Here is an 18,308-nt window from a genome sequence, read left to right as displayed (position 1 = left end):
GCATGATACTCCCTCCGTCCGGGTTTATTGGGCCTCTTAGCATCAAAAGTATGTCCTTTTTTATAAGGCCTTGCTTTGGAAAGGTGCATGCATGCAACCATTTCATTGGTTGTATTTAAAGCCATTGTTGTTGGTGCCATGGCTGCGAAATTAATACACTTCATGCGTGTTTTTTTATTGGCTGTATGCATGTGAGAGAGTGCATTGAGAGTGGAATTGAATAATTAATGTGAGCAAATTATTATGTGTCTTGGTCTAAGAGAAGTTGTCTTTAGGCCTAATAAACCCGGACGGAGGGAGTACTACATAAATTGCCAATTAAATAAGCATAATTAATTGCAACCTTCAATTATTGCACTTGAAATTTGTTGGAGCAAATTTCAATCTGATTAGGCATTCAATATTTTGATGATTCCACTAACTGGTATATTGTTATTTAAGAGTTGTTGACGAATCATAAAAGAAGAAAGACATATAGATATACCGGCTGGCGGATTGTAGAAACTCATGTATGGAATCAAAGCACCCAAGTTTTCTCTCTTCCATAGCTCCTTCCACTCTAGTGTGTTGAGATCAATCTGGTAGACGCCAAGATCCGTGTTCACGAAAATGATATCACATCCCTCCACAGACCCAATCAGTCTAGGCCTTCTTTTGGGGTTTTTAATAGGGAGAAGGGTCTTGAGTTCCACGACTCTACGACGAGTCCATGACGCAACTATTGGAATCTATCTGTTTGGACCACATGTAGAGGGTTAACCTCCTGTCCAGATGTGCAAGCCCCAAACTGCCATCATTCATTGCCATGAGCATATGGGCACGAGTCGCAAACGGCACATCGATCAATGATAAAGAATCAGAGCTCAAGCTGTACTTGAGAATTCCCACACGATCATTATCATCTCGGTACTAAAGCATGAAGTGAAGTGCGTCGTGGACGAGGACAGCGGGCATTGGCTGGAGGACTGCATCAGCTGCAATATCAACACCAGGGCACGGCCCCATCCACTCCTCACGATGAAGTTCAGACGACTTGCTCCAGTCGCCCATGTCTGGCGACGACACGAACGCGAGTGCAACACATTCACCTTCTTCACTCTTATCCACGCCGACGCAGACCATCTTGAAGGGGCCCGCATGACACGAGCAGTGGCCGCAGCCGCTCACGGCGCAGAGCACCGCGATCTCGAAGTTACCGGTCGCAATGGAATGGTTGGCCGGCTCGTCCAGCTCCCGAATGCTGCCCGTCATGGGGTCCCAAACGACAAGCGCGTCAGGACAATAATCCATATCCCAGAGGAGAACCCGTCCATGGCGGCAGTCCAGGGCATGGTATCTACTTTGTGGGGTCAAGTGTGGAACGCGCATGCCGAACTTGGTGGTGGAGAGGAAGCCTAGGGGTGGGTCTTCCTCGCGGCGGTCGCCGTGGGGCAAGTTGTAGAGGAAGCCCAACATTGGGGGAGCGCCGTGGAACTCGCGGTAGCGGCCGCGGAAGGCGGGGCCGGTGAGGACGCCGCGCCAGGGCTTGCTGGCGAGGGAGGCCCGCACGAGCGCCGCCGGCTCGTCCGGCGGGAGGCGGAGGAAGACCTCCTTCACGAGCTCGTCCGGCAGCTCCGGCATGGTCGGCCGGTGGAGGAGGCGAAGGGAGGGTTTCCGGAGGGGAAGAGTTTGAAGTTGAACTGGTGGGCAGGGACGGAGCGGGGCGACTAAGTTATTTTACCGGAGGCGGGATGTACCGGAGCCGCATCCGTCGTTGGTCGTTTTCGTCAAGATTCGTGCAGCTTTTATATTCTATTTCTGGATATAGAATACACATAGTAATATATGTACTAGTCAACTAGTGTCAGATGAAGTCAGCTTTTTACAGAAGAAAGAGTTGAGTAGAGAGAACTGTGCATGCATGCCTGCATTCTCTCAGGCCATACATATGACATGCATTTTATTTTCATCCCCATATTTTTAATGATTCATATCTTTTGAACCAAATGTCCAATATTGAAATATTTTTTATATTTGAATTCGTGGTGACAAGACCTTGAAAACAAGATCAATTTTGCATATATTTGAAATGTATTTTGTTTTATATATTTCAATTATCTTTGAAATCATTTTCATAAAACATTAGATTTTAAAGCTATATTTCGCTCGTTTCAAGAAACTTATTTCAGAAACAAAATTACACTCACTCAATTGAAAAAACTAGATTTCACTTGTTTCAACAATAAGCTTTACTTGTTTCAAAAAACAATATTATTTCTAAATTGTTTCACTCATTTCAAAGAATAAAATTTCACTAGTTCCAAAATAAGTATTTAACAAATTTGAAAAATCACGTTTCATTGATTTGGAAGACTGATTTCACTCATTACAAAATTTATCTTAAAAACTAATTTCACTTTGTTTACCAAACAAATATTGAAATGCATTTCACTCAGCAGAGATATCTGTTTCAAACATTAAAAAAGTTGTTAGATTTCACTTGTTTCAACAATAAACTTTACTTGTTTCAAAAAAACTAATATTTCCAAATTGTTTCACTCATTTCAAAGAATATAATTTCACTCGTTCCAAAATAAGTATTACAAAAATTTGAAAAATCACAATTGACTGATTTGGAAAACTGATTTCACTCATTACAAAATATATCTCAAAAACTAATTTCACTTCATATTTACCAAAAAAAAGTATTGAAATGCATTTCACTCGGCAGAGATATCTGTTTCAAACTTTCAAATAGTCGTTTGACACCAAAAAGATATATTTCACTTTTTTCAAATAACTTATTTCACTCATTTCAGAAAATACATTACCGTCGCTCAATTGAAATACAATATTTCACTTGTTTCAAAAAACTGATTACACTCATTACAAAAGATAGATTTCACTAGTTTCAGAAAAACACATTACAGTCACCCCATTGAAGACACAGTTTCAGAAGCTGAAATATGAAACTCACAAAAAAAACTATATTCTGAAAAGTGGTTTCAATCATTTCAATAACTAATTTCATTTTTTCAAAAATTGTAATTTGAAATGAGTGAAATTAGTATTTTGATATGATTGAAATAGTAAAAATTAAACTAGTTTAAATATATTCAAGATTGGTCTTATTCTAAAGATCTTATGTTCAGGAATTTGAATATATGAAAATTTTCAATAATAGAACATTACTGTAAAAAATATTGGCCATCTAAAAATGTAAACAAAAATAAAATGCGAGAGAGAGAGGAGAGATGCCGCATGCATGCGTACAGCCCACTGCAAAAAGTACTGCCTTTCCTGCCATAGGGCCTATTGATATGACATTGATTTGACCATATACAAATGATTACCTGCCATAATACATGGATATACATATGAATGGGTCCCACTTAAACTCAGATCACAAAGCAGCTGAATGGTGGATGTTATGCTAGTACATCCCCGCTCCGGTAAAAAGGAGTTTGCGTGGAGCGGGGTGGGAGAGGTGGCTAGTGCACACTATATATGTCCATCTTACGCCGACTGTTCGGGTTCAAGTCAGGTAATTAATTAATGGCGCAACATCCAAAGCACGCTTCCGCAGCAGTGAAGACGAGCAGCTGTACAGTTGGTAGCAGTTAGAGCGTCGTCACGTCTCCCATGGCATCCACGCAACGTTCTCTTGGTCAGTGATGTTGGAAATATGAGCAAATTACTACGAGATTTAATCCGAATAAATAGGAAATAGATCATGGCAGCAATGACAGAGATTAAACTAATCATGCGGACTAGCATAGCAGATGAACAGATCACATCTAAGGCACAGACTAGAAACATGAATTCTATCATGATCTCGAACAGGAAGGATAGAATCACATACGGTGCAGCGGGAGCACCACCGCCAGTGTTGACGTTGTCGCCCATGTCGTCAAGGATGAGGTTGCCGAGGTCAGGGAAGAAGTCGTCGTTCGCGAAGTCGTCGCTGCCAGCAGTCGCGCGAATGCGCTCCCCAAAAACCCGATCGCCCCTCTCCCGTACAGGATCACGAGAGGCGGTGTTCCGGAGGCCTGCTGTCCCTTCTCCCGGTGCACGCCGAAAGGAGGGATGGAGAAGACTTGCTTGGCAGCGCAATGATCTAGAACGGTGGTGAGAAACCATACGAAGCGGCTTCGGCTAGGGTAGACGTCTGCCTGACTATATAGTGCGGGCCGGGTAGGTCCTGGGAGTAAACCGCACGTCCGAGTCGTCACGATCCAAAAGAATCGGAAATGGTTCAGTAATTAACGCGTCCGTTAATTATTAATTAATGACTCATTAATTTTTCCCGAGCAGCAAAAATATAGACAACGTGCATAGCTCTGTCCTCGGCTCAATCCCGCAACCCGCGGCGTGTCGTGACGAGGCATGGCGTGGCGAGGCGAGCGAGGAGGAGGAGCGCGCGTGTAGGTCTCCTCTTCTCATGCTCATACAAGTGGTAGAAGAGCTCACCTTATAAAGAGGTGCAACTCTCTCTCAACTTATGAGGTGGGACTAAACTTTAGCCTCACTCACTCCACTCATATGTGTGCATGAATGGGCCAAGAGAATTTCAGAATTTTAGTTGGGCTTTGGGCCAAAGGCCTACTAGCAAAATTCCAACAATCCCCCACAAAGTCTCATTGGCACATCTCATCATTTAGTTCCAAAACATTGTTTATATACCGGTGCTTAGTGAAGACTGTGAAGTTGAACTTCCACTTAGAGATTTATGCTACACTAGATCACAACTTGAATAGTGGACTATGCCTTGAACTACAAGTTTTCTGCGAGACTAGTTTCACACAAATTCTTGACCGATACTGGGCTGCCGCAAGGCTTCCCCGCGGGTGGAGCGTATACGTCGTACTCCAGGGCCTTTTCATGAATTTATTAGAGAACACCCAATTCTCACAGACTGCGACGTTTACAGTCAAATTCATATAGGTGTGTTCCTCAAAAGATGTTCTGTAGGACAACATCTCTGCTTACCCGAATAAGCCACTTGGAACGCATTAAGATAAGTATCAACCTGCCATGTAAATCAGGAGAGTATTGCATCTTCACGGAGTGGGATAGTTAATATAGGGATACTCTCCTCCCAGCTGATCAACAGCTTGTCTCCCACTTCTACTTCACGGGATCTCCGATCACATAGAGTGGGTTACCACTATGGACAACTCATGCGGTGGGTCTCAAAACCATCTTCTGCCAAGTTTTTCGACGTTTGGATATAATCCAACGTAATAACTCCGGAGTTCCTCAATTTTCTGACAGATTTTAGTCTCCTCTTCACATTTCTTGAGGACTTCATATTGTCCTTCGAACTGTTTATCTTGACGATCACAGTTTGATTATCACAGTTCATCAGGATAGGGGGTATTGGTTTTTCAACCATAGGTAAGTCCATCAAGAGTTCACGAAGCCACTCTGCTTCAACAGTGGCAGTGTCTAATGCTGTGAGTTCTGCTTCCATAGTTGACCTCGTTAAGATGGTTTGCTTGCAAGACTTCCAGGAAACAGCGCCACCAGCAAGTGTAAAAACATAACCACTTGTGGCCTTAATCTCATCAGCATCAGATATCCAGTTTGAGTCACTATAATCCTCCAGTACCCTTGGATACCCTGTGTAGTGAATCCCATAGCTCGCGGTGCCTTTCAAATAGCGCATAACTCTCTCAAGCAGATGCTAATGATCATCTCCCGGTTTTGACACAAACCGACTTAGCTTGCTCATAGCAAACGAGATGTCAGGCCTCGTGGCACTCGCCAAATACATAAGCGAGCCAATAATCTGAGAATACCTCAGTTGATCTCTAGCAATCTGTCGATTCTTTCGAAGCAACACACTAGCATCATATGGAGTTGGAGAAGGCGTGCAGTCGCTATACCCAAAACGACTCAAGACCTTTTCCACATAGTGAGACTGAAGCAGTGTGATCCCACCATTCTCATCTCTCAACAGCTTGATGTTTAAGATAACATCAGCTACTCCTAGATCCTTCATCTCAAAACAGCGAGATAAGAAATCCTTAACCTCCTTGATTAAATCAAGTTTGGTTCCAAAGATCAATATGTCGTCGACATACAGACAAAGAATAACTCCTTCGCCCCCACCATAGCGATAGTACACGCACTTGTCACCATCGTTTACTACAAAGTCGGCAGCAGTTAATGTCCTTTCGAACTTTTCATGCCACTCCTTAGGAGCTTGTTTAATGCCATATAAAGACTTTAATAACTTGCACACCTTTCCTTCCTGACCAGGTACTACAAAACCATCTGGCTGATCCATGTAAATTTCCTCCTTCAACTCTCCATTGAGGGAAGCCGTCTTGACGTCCATTTGATGAACGAGAAGACCATGTGAGGCAGCCAGTGATAGTAGCACCCGAATTGTGGTCAGTCTAGCCACGGGTGAGTAAGTATCAAAGAAGTCTTCACCTTCTTTCTGAGTATAACCCTTAGCCACAAGCCGTGCCTTGTACTTTTCAATCATACCATCAGGTCTAAACTTCTTCTTGAACACCCACTTACATCCTACAGGTTTGCACCCATAAGGACGGTCAGCGATCTCCCAGGTTCCGTTAGCTAAGATGGAATCCATCTCGCTACGTACAGCTTCCTTCCAGTAGTCAGCGTTAGGAGATGCATAGGCTTCTGAAATAGTCCTGGGTGTGTCATCCACGAGGTACATAATGAAATCATCACCAAAGGACTTTGCAATCCTCTGTCTCTTACTCCTCACAGGAGTTCCATTGTCACCCTCAACAGGATTCTCAACGTGTTCCATCGCAATGGTGGGTTCAGGAATTACAGCGAATTCCTCACTAGATGGAGCAGGTATCTCCTGATTTGATGAAATTGACATATCCTTCATAAGAAATATGTCCTCAAAGAAAGTTGCATCATTTGACTCCATAATCGTACCAACATGCATGTCGGATACCTCAGATTTTATTATCAAAAATCTATAGCCGATGCTATGAAAAGCATAGCCCAGAAGAACACAATCCACGGTTTTTGGTCCAAGCTTGCGCTTCAATTGGGAATTGGTATATTGACTTTCGCCAAACAACCCCAAGTACGTAGGTAAGAGAGTTTTAACCTTTTCCTTTCCCATTCCTCAAATGGAGTCATGGTCTTATGCTTTGTGGGAACTCGGTTTAGGACATGACACGCAGTCATTAGCGCCTCCCCCACCATTCCTTGGATAGACCCGAAGTGTCTAATATGGTGTTAACCATATCAGTTAGAGTTTGGTTATTTCTTTCGGCTATCCCATTTGACTGGGGTGAGTAGGGAGGCGTCCTCTCATGGATTATACCATGTTTTGCACAAAACAGATCAAATTCATTGGAAAAATACTCTCCACCACGATCGGACCTAAGCCGTTTAATTTTTCGATCAAGTTGGTTCTCTGCCTCAGCTTTATAGTTTTTGAAGAAAGTCAAAGCCTCATCTTTTGATTTCAGAAGATACACATAACAATATCTAGTGGAGTCATCAATCAATGTCATGAAGTATCTCTTTCCACTTTTTGTCAACACGCCATTCATCTCACAAAGATCAGAATGTATAAGCTCTAGTGGCGCCAAGTCTCTTGCCTCTGTAGTCTTATGAGACTTGCGAGGTTGCTTAGATTGCACACATACTTGGCACTTAGAGCCTTTGACTGTAGAGATTTTCAGAACTAAACTCATATTGGCTAGCCGCGTCATGCAACCAAAGTTAATGTGACAAAGTCGTGAATGCCAAATATCAGACTCATTGTTGTGGAAAACATTATTAATAACTTTAGTGCAAATATCTGACAAAGACAGGCGGAACAAGCCTCCGCTCTCATAGCCTTTTCTAACAAATTGTCCATACTTAGAAATTACAACTTTATTGGATTCGAAAACCAACTTAAAACCATCTCGACATAATCGGGAACCGCTAACGAGATTTTTATTGATGGACGGCACATGATGAACGTTCTTCAGACGCACAGTCTTCCCCGAAGTAAACTTCAGATCGACCGTACCAACACCTCGAACGATGGCATGTGACCTGTTCCCCATCAGCACGAGAGAAGTCCCTGTTTCCTGGTAAGAAGAAAACATGGAGGCATCAGCACAAACATGTACATTGGCACCGGTATCAATTAACCAATCAGGAGATTGGAATACTGAAAGAATGGTAGGAAAAATACCGTATCCTGATTCCTTCATATCAGTATCACCGATGACAACATTAACGGACTTGCCGCCCTTCTCATGTTCACGCTCCTTAAAGCGGTTAGGACACTTCGGAGCCCAGTGATTAGGATCACCGCAGGCATGGCAAAGTCCCTTCCCCTTCTTATGAGAATTCTTCTTGAAGTTGGTAGAATGTGATGGCCTGTTCTTTGTATCAAACTTGCCTTTGCCCTGAGTTTTGTTCTTGTTGTTTTTTGAACTTGTTGGGCTGGAAGTTCTACTTCTGTACCATGTGGGCACTAGAACCTCCCTTAGCAACTCGAGCACGTGTGTCCTTTGCTCTCGCCTTCTCTTCAACATCAAGAGTACCAATGAGATCCGCAACGGAAAACTCCCGTCTCTTGTGTTTCAGGGAAATAGCAAAATGGTTCCACAAAGGTGGAAGCTTGGCAATGATGCCTCCGGCAACAAATTTGTCCGACAACACACACTTGAAGTACTCAAGTTCTTTTGCGAGCGACTGTATCTCATGAGCCTGCTGTACAACAGGACGCTCATCAGTCATCTTGTAGTTATAGAATTGCTCCATGACGTACAACTCGCTGCCGGCGTCCGAGGCACCAAACTTGGCCTCGAGCGCAGCCCACATGTCCTTGCTATTGTCAAATGACATATACGAATTCACAATGGAGTCATCAAGAACACTCAGAAGAGCACCTTTAAAGAGGGTATCGATCTTCTCAAAAGCTTCCAGCTGTGCTGGATTAAGATCGCCCTCAGGCTTGCCCTTGGTGGCGTCATAGCAGCCCATGGTCTGAAACCAGTAGTCTGCTCTCGTGCGCCACCTCTTATATTGCGCCCCCTTAAAGGCAGACGGCTTCATATGCGCAACAAAATCACTCAGAGTAAATTGCCTATAATCAGGTTTTTGGATTGTTGGAAATATGAGCAAATTACTATAAGATTTAATCCGAATAAATAGGAAATAAATCATGACAGCAATGGCAGAGATTAAACTAATCATGTGAACTAGCATAGCAGATGAACAGATCACATCTAGGGCACAGACTAGAAACATGAATTCTATCATGATCTCGAACAAGAAGGATAGAAACACACATCGCCGGCGTTGACGTTGTCGCCCATGTCGTCGAGGATGAGGTTGCCGAGGTCGGGGAAGAAGTCGTCGTTCGCGAAGTCGTCGCTGCCAGCAGTCGCGCGAGTGCGCTCCCCAAAAACCTGATCGCCCCTCTCCCGTACAGGATCACGAGAGGCGGGGTTCCGGAGGCCTGCTGTCCCTTCTCCCGGTGCACGCCGAAAGGAGGGATGGAGAAGACTTGCTTGACGGCGCAATGATCTAGAACGGTGGTGAGAAACCATACGAAGCGGCTTCGGCTAGGGTAGACGTTTGCCTAACTATATAGTGCGGGCCGGGTAGGTTGTGGGAGTAAACCCCACGTCCGAGTCGTCACGATCCAAAAGAATCGGAAACGGTTCAGTAATTAACGTGTCCGTTAGTTATTAATTAATGACTCATTAATTTTTCCCGAGCAGCAAAAATATAGACAATGTGCATAGCTCTGTCCTCGGCTCGGCTCAATCCCGCAACCCGCGGCGCGGCGCGGCGAGCCGAGCGAGGAGGAGGAGCGCGCGTGTAAGTCTTCTTTTCTCATGCTCATACAAGTGGTAGAAGAGCTTATCTTATAAAGAAGTGCAACTCTCTCTCAACTTATGAGATGGGACTAAACTTTAGCCTCACTCACTCCACTCATATGTGTGCATGAATGGGCCAAGAGAATTTTAGAATTTTAGTCTGACTTTGGACCAAAGGCCTACTAGCAAAATTCCAACAAATGCCTGGTGCATGTGCGTGGCCGGCCGGCCGCGAGGGCGGTGTACATACAAGTCCGGCATCCACCGTACGTACGCGGCGATGCACCAACTACGTGCTCCGTCCGGAGCGTCACGAACCATGCATGCACCGCCAGATCACCTTCACGGCCGCCTGAGCGATCCATCGGACTGTGCATCACGTCGTCTTTCTCTTTCATATGGCACGATAGGTCACCTGCTACTCTTTCATAAAATAAATGGCCGAATGTACATCTAAGCAACTAACTTTCGGAAACAGAAGCACTTGCACATAATGTAGGATATGGATCCATGGATGAAAAATAGGGGGGTGATGACGATGTGGGACCCACGTGATCGTAGGTGGGCGGTGCACCTCGTCTCAGACCTCTGGTCTCTCCTGCTCTGCTGGCTTATCGGCGAGGCACGCTTCTCCAGCAAGCGCGATCGCGGCGGTTGGTTCTGCTGGATGACCGCGGGATTTGCGTCGACGCGTGAGATTCCGTGACGATGAGGTGATCGGTAAGGGTGTACATATCCCCCCCCCCCTCAGATCTCCTTCCCTTGACGCGCTTTCCTCTCCTTCCCTCAGTTCTAGCCATCCACTGTTTTTCTAACGATCCATGGTGTTCTGGAAGCTGCGTCTCAAGGCAAGGATGTTGGAGATCGCCAACAGAGACGAGCTGAAGATGGATTGGATGAGAGAGTCTCTCCTGGTTCACGGAGGAGAAGGACATGAAGGCGTCGGCGCCTACAGGAAGCTCACGGAGGCAGAGGATCTCCACCTCACGCCCATGGGGGAGCCGGTGGGGTCTCTTAGGATGCTTGTGTCGGCAATGGAGGAGGCCGCGTTAGACGACCCCAAGCAAGCGATGAACTGGAAGGTGTTGACGCTCGAAAATGGCATGATCGAAAAGAGTGGCTTGAGGCTGTAGCAAGATGAGATCAAATTCATGATTTCATGTCATCATTGGATGACTCTCTTCAAGAAGATCGAAATAGATATAGAGTGTAAAACGTATGTTTTGGAAAACTGCTTGACACCCTAAACGGGATGTGCCTAAACGGGGTGTAGCTATCTCATTATATAGGGGTACCAAAGGGTACAATACAAGGTGTATACAAAGTCTACGTATATACAGTCTAACACTCTCCCTCAATCTTAACTATGGCTTGAAGTACAAAGTAAGTTAAGATTGCGCCTACATCCTACAAACTGTGGTTGTGGAAGAGGCTTCGTGAAGATGTCAGCAAGTTGATCTTTTGATGAGATGAACTTGATACAGAGTAGCTTATGTGCAACGTGTTCCGGAACAAAGTGATAGTCAACCTCGATGTGTTTCGTCCGAGCATGGAACACCGGATTAGATGAAAGATATGTAGCACCAATGTTGCCACACCAAAGAACTGGAGGATGAGCTGGAGAGACTCTCAGTACTGTTGCGAGACACCGTAGCTTGCTTGCGAGCAATCTAGGCGATCAAGTTAGGACCAAGGAATACTGCATAACCCCCCGTGGATCGCCTATCATCAAGACTACCAGCCCAATCCGCCTCTGAAAAAGCTGACAGCTCACAAGACGGTGCAGGCTGAAGAAGCAAACCATATGAGGCAGTGAGACAGATAATGCAGAATACGCTTCACAGCTGACCAATGAGATGTCCTGGATGCATGGAGATACTGACACATGCGGTTGACCGCATAAGAGACATCTGGTCTGGTGATAGTAACATATTGCAGACCACCAACGAGACTGCGGTACTCAGTAACATCATCAGGTGAAAGAGGGTCTCAGACAACCGATCAGTTGCAGACATCGGAGTGATAGCATGTTTGCATTTCAGCATTCCAGCACGACGCAACAAGTCCAAAGAATACTTGTTCTGAGTAAGAGTCAACCCAGCAGAAGACCGTTATCACTGTTACACTTGCTATAAATTACTATTATCATTGTTACTATTACCGTTGCTGCTGTCGCTACTATCAAAACTATCAAACTACTTTGCTACTGATCACTTTCCTGCAGATAATTAATCTCCAGGTGTGGCTGAATTGACAACTCAGCTGCTAATACCTTCAAATATTCTTTGGCTCCCTTTGTGTCGAATCTATAAATTTGGGTTGAATACTCTACCCTCGAAAACTGTTGCGATCCCCTATACTTGTGGGTTATCAGAAAGTAAGACAATGCTAGCAAGTGTGCGAAGTAGCAAGTAATGCATGGACTATGTTTCATTCCTACATTTCATTATATGCATGTTATTTCTCATTTGTTGTAACTTCGTAATGCTTATATATGTATGATATTAAGTATTGAAAATTAATAAGTTGTTTATATTATATGAATAGGGGACATACAAACATCGTTGTTGTTGTTGTGACATTTTGGTCTACTGCATGAAGCATTTTCTTTGTAAGAGTATTTTGTCCAGTGCAACTAAAATGACACATTGCTGATGTTGCTCTATTTTAGGTGCACTATACAAAAAGAAAGCAATTATATGTGTAATCCTGATCGCTAATCTAAAAATTCGAGGGGCATTTCCAATGTGTTGAATGACTCATTCAAGTATCAGATTAGCTCTGACAACAAGACTCATCTACTCATAGATCAATACATTAGCACTTACTTAAATTTGTATGTGCCTATGTGCCTATGTGTAACTTTCTTCCTTACTGCACTTGGGCTTGCACTACTAGCGCCCCAATTGATTATACCGCACTGACCGGCCAAGCGGTCTGTGTGACCATTACACCATAGACATGTCAACTAGCATGCTTGGGATGGTGACATCATTACTGACCCTGATGAGGCACTGACTGACAACTCACACGTCGGTGATGATACAATTTGACTGGTTAATGCTATACCGGTCTATAGTAGTGGGTGCAACAATGAAAACAACAAAGTATACACAACCATGTAATTAAGTTAAAATGTACCAATGTGATGATCATGATATACAGTTTTTTTGTATGTGGGCCTACCCAATTCAATGTATCAATCCCATGAAATGCATTGCAGGTTATCCGATGAAATGCAATGCAAGAGATTTTGTATATGTTCATATGAAATGTATTAATGAAAAAAAGTGTACTCCCTCCAATACTAAAGCTGTACTAAGTGAGCAGCAAATAATTTGGATCAGAGGGTATAAAGCTGTACTAAGCGAACGACAATTAATTTGGACCAGAGGGAGTATGTGATTTTGTATATGTTGTGATTTGCATGGCTATGAAGCCGATGTGCACTTCTAGCTATAGTCCCGTGGAATGCTCGCAGTGTAGCCTTTAACTGCCAGCTAGAATTTACATCACCGACCGACCAATAGAAAAGTGATGGTCAGTGATAAGGCTCTGGTTTGATCCCTTCTGTTAACTAGCATTGACCTGCGAGCCAGTAAATACCGTTTGTGATGACAAAGTCATTACTAACCCTGATGGGTCATTCGCGCATCAGTGATGATACAATTTGGCCGATCAGTGCTATTCAGGTCTGCAGTAGTGGTAAACAAGCTAGGATTAGATATAACCGAATATACATGGAGACGAAGATGTATCCCGATGTTCTCTTCCTTGGAGGAGAACTAGTCACCGCTAGAGAGGTGAGAATTCATGGATATGGTCCAAATATGTCTATAATTTTTAAATGTTTCATGAAATTCTATAATCATTTTGGCATGTGTTGGCACAATTTTTATGATTTTTATTGGACTAGCATATTAATAAAGTGCCCAGTGCCTAGTTCCTATTTTCTGGTGTTTTTATTTCAGGAAAAACAACTATTTAAACATCCATAAAAAATCCAGAAAAATATATTAATGAAATATGCTTTGGGAGACACCTAGGGGATTTGTCCCCACACCTGGGGATGCATGGGGTGTCACCCTACTAGGCCCAGGGCTCCCCAACGGGGCGCCTCGAGGTTACAGGAGGCCTTTTATTGCACGTTTCGCCTAGTAGTTTCCGAACCTCCATATTTTTTTCTAAATTTTTCGGAGTTAAGGTTCTCTGGGAATATTAAAAATGATGATGAGACTCAGATTTCAACGAGCCAAAAAACAACCCCTAAGAGTCTGATCCCATTTGAGGGGAGGCTCTGGTCCTCCATAGCCATGGCCACCAAAAACCAGAGGGAGAAGGCAAAGGAAGAAGTAGAAGGAGAGGGCTCTCCCTCCTTCCCATTTTTAGCAGTAAGTAGAAGTAGAAGTAGAACTTGTTTCTTAGCAGTAAGTAGAAGTTTTTTATTCGAGGGAAGAGCAGGGAAGGATGAGTGGGCCGGCCACTGATAAATGGGCTGGATCAACCCCCCAATGGGCCAGCACATATCTCCGGCGGGCAGCGGCCACTCCCCCGATCCCGAGCGATTGATTCGACTCCCCAATCGAAATCGAATCGCCGGCCCCCTCAAACCCTAGCTAGCTATCTTCTGCCGCCGGCGACGTCGATCGCCGTCGATCATCTCACACCTTCTTCTTATTCCTCCCTGGTGGCAAGATGTTGGGCGAGACCCAGCTGCCCGTGCCGGTGCAGATCGGTCGGAAGCGGCGCTGGAACAAGGACGCCGCCGCCGCCGCCGCCAGCGACGAAGAAGGTTCCCGTCTCCTTCCCCCACCCCCTTTTCTTCTTCTTTCTAGTTCCCCTTTCTGTTTACCATGGATTTCTCGATTGCTGTACAGCCAGCGATGTTAGCCCCAAGGAGGAGCAAGCCCCTATGGACATCGCAGCTAGCCCAACCCGCGACAAGGAGGAGGAGGAGGAGGAGGAGATGGGTGAGCACCCCCCTACGGAGATCGGCAGTTCTTCGATCGCCTCAGATGTGGAGGAGGAGGAAGTGACCGAGGAGCCTGAGATTCCAATGTGGGACAGCGATGACGATGGTGGAGTTATGCGCATGACCAAGGCCGAGCTCCAGGAGCTTCACATTGCCTGCGTCAAAGGCTTCACCGAGTTGGATCCCAGGAAGAATCTTTGGGTCCACACCCGCTTCTGCAGCTTCAATATAGGGGGCTTCGACCTCGATAGAGAGTGTGAGCAGTGCACTCACACCCATTCCATTCCATTCGTATGCAGCGACTGATGAGTGTGGATTTCACTTGACTTTCTTCCCTTGTTAGGAGACGATAAACTGGCCATAGTTGTTGGCTCTGACTTGTGTCTCTTGCCCTTCATTTGCAGCTAAGTTTGGCCTTGGGCCGCCGCTTTATGACAATCTAACTCCCAAGTTGGACAGGTGCATGGTGTCGTTTGCTGTCAATGTCATTTCCGTCAAAGTAACCGAATCCGACCGGGGTTATCCAATCAGCGTATATGGCACTGTTGTTGCAAGGGATACGATTGACTACAGATGTGTCTATCTCTTCAGACGTGCAAGGGAAGATCCCCAGATCATCAACTCCAAGGTCCATTCCCTGTTTCCTTGGCTTTGACTTGCTCGTATATACTGATCAAATCCAAATATTGTCATCCTCTTCTCATAAATATGCTGTATACCATAAAAGGTGTGTGTGCTGATTTCACCATATAATATTATATGATTGCTGGTGCACTAGTGAGTAGGTACACTAGTCTGTTATCCTATCAAAACTTTCTTGACCAAATACAAACTGGAATGCAAACAGCTCCATTCTTCAATATAGTTTGCTAAAATTTGCTAGGTTTATGCCCTGTACCCTTCGGCATTTCTTGTATATGTACTTGTTTCCTTGTAAGAACAAGTCCTGCTCTGCCAGCATTATGTGTTGGTGTTTATTCAGAAACGTTTCTTGTCATTCTTGCTTGCAATTACCACTATTCAGAAGCTTAACATCGTATTGGATACACTTATGTTTGCAAAAATGGTTTGTGAGTTGCCATTTTGATTGAAAACATTGATAGCTTCATGATGTAGCTATTGCAGCTTACTGTTTATCTCATGATGTAGCTATCTTTCTCAGCTCTCATGATGTAGCTATCTTTCTCAGCTTGCTGTTCTTGCATGATGTCCAAGCTATGTTTTGTCAATGTAGTAGTTCCCTAGTATACACCACTCTTTCAACAAATTTGGTGCATTTTCATATATCTATTAGATTTCTCCTTTTAGTTATTTTCACTTGTTCAAAACTTGTTGCCTTTTAACTTAATGTAAGATTTAGTTGCTTATTTTCTACACTGGTCTGAATTAATTGCTTAACTTCGTGTGAGTTCGTGTGAGCTTGCTCTACTTACTACAGAGACATATTTATCTTAAATTATTTTGCAGGATGATATGCTAACATTGATAGGTCCACGGCGAGGATTAGTTCAGTTAGATAATATTTATTTTGAGTTGAATCTGAGGGTGAAGGGTGATGCTGGCGACGAAGATTTTAGCAAAGGTGTGGTAGTGCTCCATGTTGGTCCCTATGATCCTGAACCAATCACAAGGGTGCTGAGCAGTTGGCTAAGCAGAGTGGAGTTGGTGCTTGCAACTGTTGAAAGTCCAGTGGCAGCTAGCCTTGAAGTCAATGTTTTGAAAGGAGCAGCACCTTTCAGTGGCAAAATATGTGCTGGGACTAGTGAAAACCCGAAGACTCAGATGATTGTGTATGATAGCAGAGATACGAAGAGCGGCTCCTCTGTTGTGTTAACTCGCAACCTCGTAGCTGTCCCTGACCCGGATGACGACGAAGATGAAATTGGTGTCTATGTTCGCTTCCTTGATGATGGCGATGACCTCGATGATGAGGATACAGGCACCTTGGTCAAGCTAGCATACCCTGCTGAAGAGCAAGTTTGCTGTCACCGCGCCTGGGAGCTGCAAGTGAAGGTTTCCTGGACTGCCATCCTGTGCAAACCAATGGCAAAACATGTCTTAACAAGAGGGACCAGTATGCCCAGGGATTATACTTGCCCTAGGTATGCGCCTCGGTTCTGATTGGTCGTGCTCTAGAATTTCTGTTCATGCCCGTAGTACATGTAAGAAGAATTGTGCCTGTGCTGTTGTTTTACCCGTGGATGGTAATGGAGGGATGTAATGAACCAACCGCGTCTTGTCTCTCTATTTATGAATAAATTGGCATGCCATGCGCCCTGTTGTACATTTTTTGTATGAATGAATGAATGATGAATGGATGGTTCCATGATTTATAACACGATCATACAAATAGTGGCTCCTCTGTTGCAAACCTTCCATGATTCTGCGTCTTGGTGGCAAAAATAAATGGATGATTTTGTCTCTCGATCTTATTGTTTTGCCGCGCATATGTTCTTTTTTCATTCATTCATGGTTTTCCTTCAATCGGAAGAGAGGAAAAAAAACTTGTTATTTGAGCCAAGGAAATCAAAAAAATGCAGGATTAACACAGATGGGTTCATCTATCTGCTTCAATGCATTGGAACATGTCATAGCATGTAATGGTCTCTCTCTCTCTTCACCAGCAACGGCTGGGATACACATATCATGGCGTAGCATAGCAACGGCTGGGATACACATATCATAGCATAGCATAGTATTTTACAGCAAATCATTCTCCTCAAACAAACAAACAGCCACCAGCTTCAACAGATGAGACACAAAAGCTCGATTTGAACAAGCCCTCTTCTTTTGGCCGGTTATCACTTCTTCCCTGAGCTGGTGCTTGATGAAGAGCGCGGCACCCACCTTTTTCTTCTCAGGCTTGATTTCCTTGTTCCTCATGAGAACACGGACCAATTTGACTAGCTCATCTAACTCCAGAGTATCCCACTTATCCTTGTTGACAATGGCCAGTGACATTTTCTGCCAATACTGGAAGTACTGGCTGTACTCCTCCTCAACAACATCATCCACCTCCTCACCAAGTCGTTTCGTCACACAGGCCCTCCATAGACCAAAGCGGATTGCTTCTGAGATTACCACCATCGGAAGGGCCAACGGTCCTGCAGCAAGAACCTTCTGGCCTTCTTCGGTACCATGCAATTCTTCAGCCTTACTCAAGGCCGCGATGCACCATTCGAATGCCGGTCGCCCAACCTTTATGGCATAGCTCCCAACTTCCAAATAGTTGCAGCCGAAAATGAGCTTGACTATTCCCACTCCAACCTTGGGGTTGTAGCGCAGCTGGCTTTGAGGAGGAAGCATGCGAGTGTCAAAGTCGCTGAACAAGTACCAAACCACTGTACAACAAAAAGATGCAACAAGTCAATTCTTTACTCTCTTGGTAACATCTTATGAGTCCAGAATGTCAAACAAATAAGGTAGGCAGAAAAAGGCCAAGATAGTACTGATGAAAGAAACAATGGTAACAAGAGGTTTGCCATTTATACTTTTCCATCCACAAGATCTATTCTCCTTTTTTTTTA

At 44.4% G+C, this 18,308-nt stretch overlaps 1 protein-coding gene and 1 pseudogene across 1 annotated transcript; one reads left to right on the top strand and one right to left on the bottom strand.

Moving 5' to 3' along the window:
* Nucleotides 1-389: 389 nt before the first annotated feature.
* On the bottom strand, nucleotides 390-1,629 carry LOC147957347 (uncharacterized; annotated as a pseudogene).
* A 12,720-nt stretch (nucleotides 1,630-14,349) lies between these two features.
* Nucleotides 14,350-17,119, top strand: LOC147957346 (uncharacterized). Its single transcript, XM_087537193.1, has 4 exons — nucleotides 14,350-14,601; nucleotides 14,687-15,037; nucleotides 15,186-15,409; nucleotides 16,249-17,119. The coding sequence occupies exons 1-4, from the start codon at nucleotides 14,505-14,507 to the stop codon at nucleotides 16,900-16,902; spliced, it is 1,326 nt and encodes a 441-aa protein (XP_087393319.1). The 5' UTR covers nucleotides 14,350-14,504; the 3' UTR covers nucleotides 16,903-17,119.
* The last annotated feature ends 1,189 nt before the right edge of the window (nucleotides 17,120-18,308 follow it).

Source organism: Triticum urartu, chromosome 7A (genome assembly GCF_056163025.1).
Source record: "Triticum urartu cultivar PI428250 chromosome 7A, HENAU_Tu73, whole genome shotgun sequence".
Lineage (NCBI taxonomy): Eukaryota > Viridiplantae > Streptophyta > Magnoliopsida > Poales > Poaceae > Triticum > Triticum urartu.
Note: the sequence above shows the minus strand (reverse complement) of the source record. Positions and strands in the feature narration are given on the sequence as shown.

What these genes read in the sequence shown, in the direction of transcription:
- LOC147957346 (XM_087537193.1), top strand. Translation starts at nt 14,505, where the DNA reads ATGTTGGGCGAGACCCAGCTGCCCGTGCCGGTGCAGATCGGTCGGAAG. An exon ending in CTTCGACCTCGATAGAGAGT is followed by an intron (nt 15,038 to 15,185) that starts GTGAGCAGTGCA and finishes CTTCATTTGCAG; the next exon opens with CTAAGTTTGGCCTTGGGCCG. An exon ending in CCCAGATCATCAACTCCAAG is followed by an intron (nt 15,410 to 16,248) that starts GTCCATTCCCTG and finishes ATTATTTTGCAG; the next exon opens with GATGATATGCTAACATTGAT.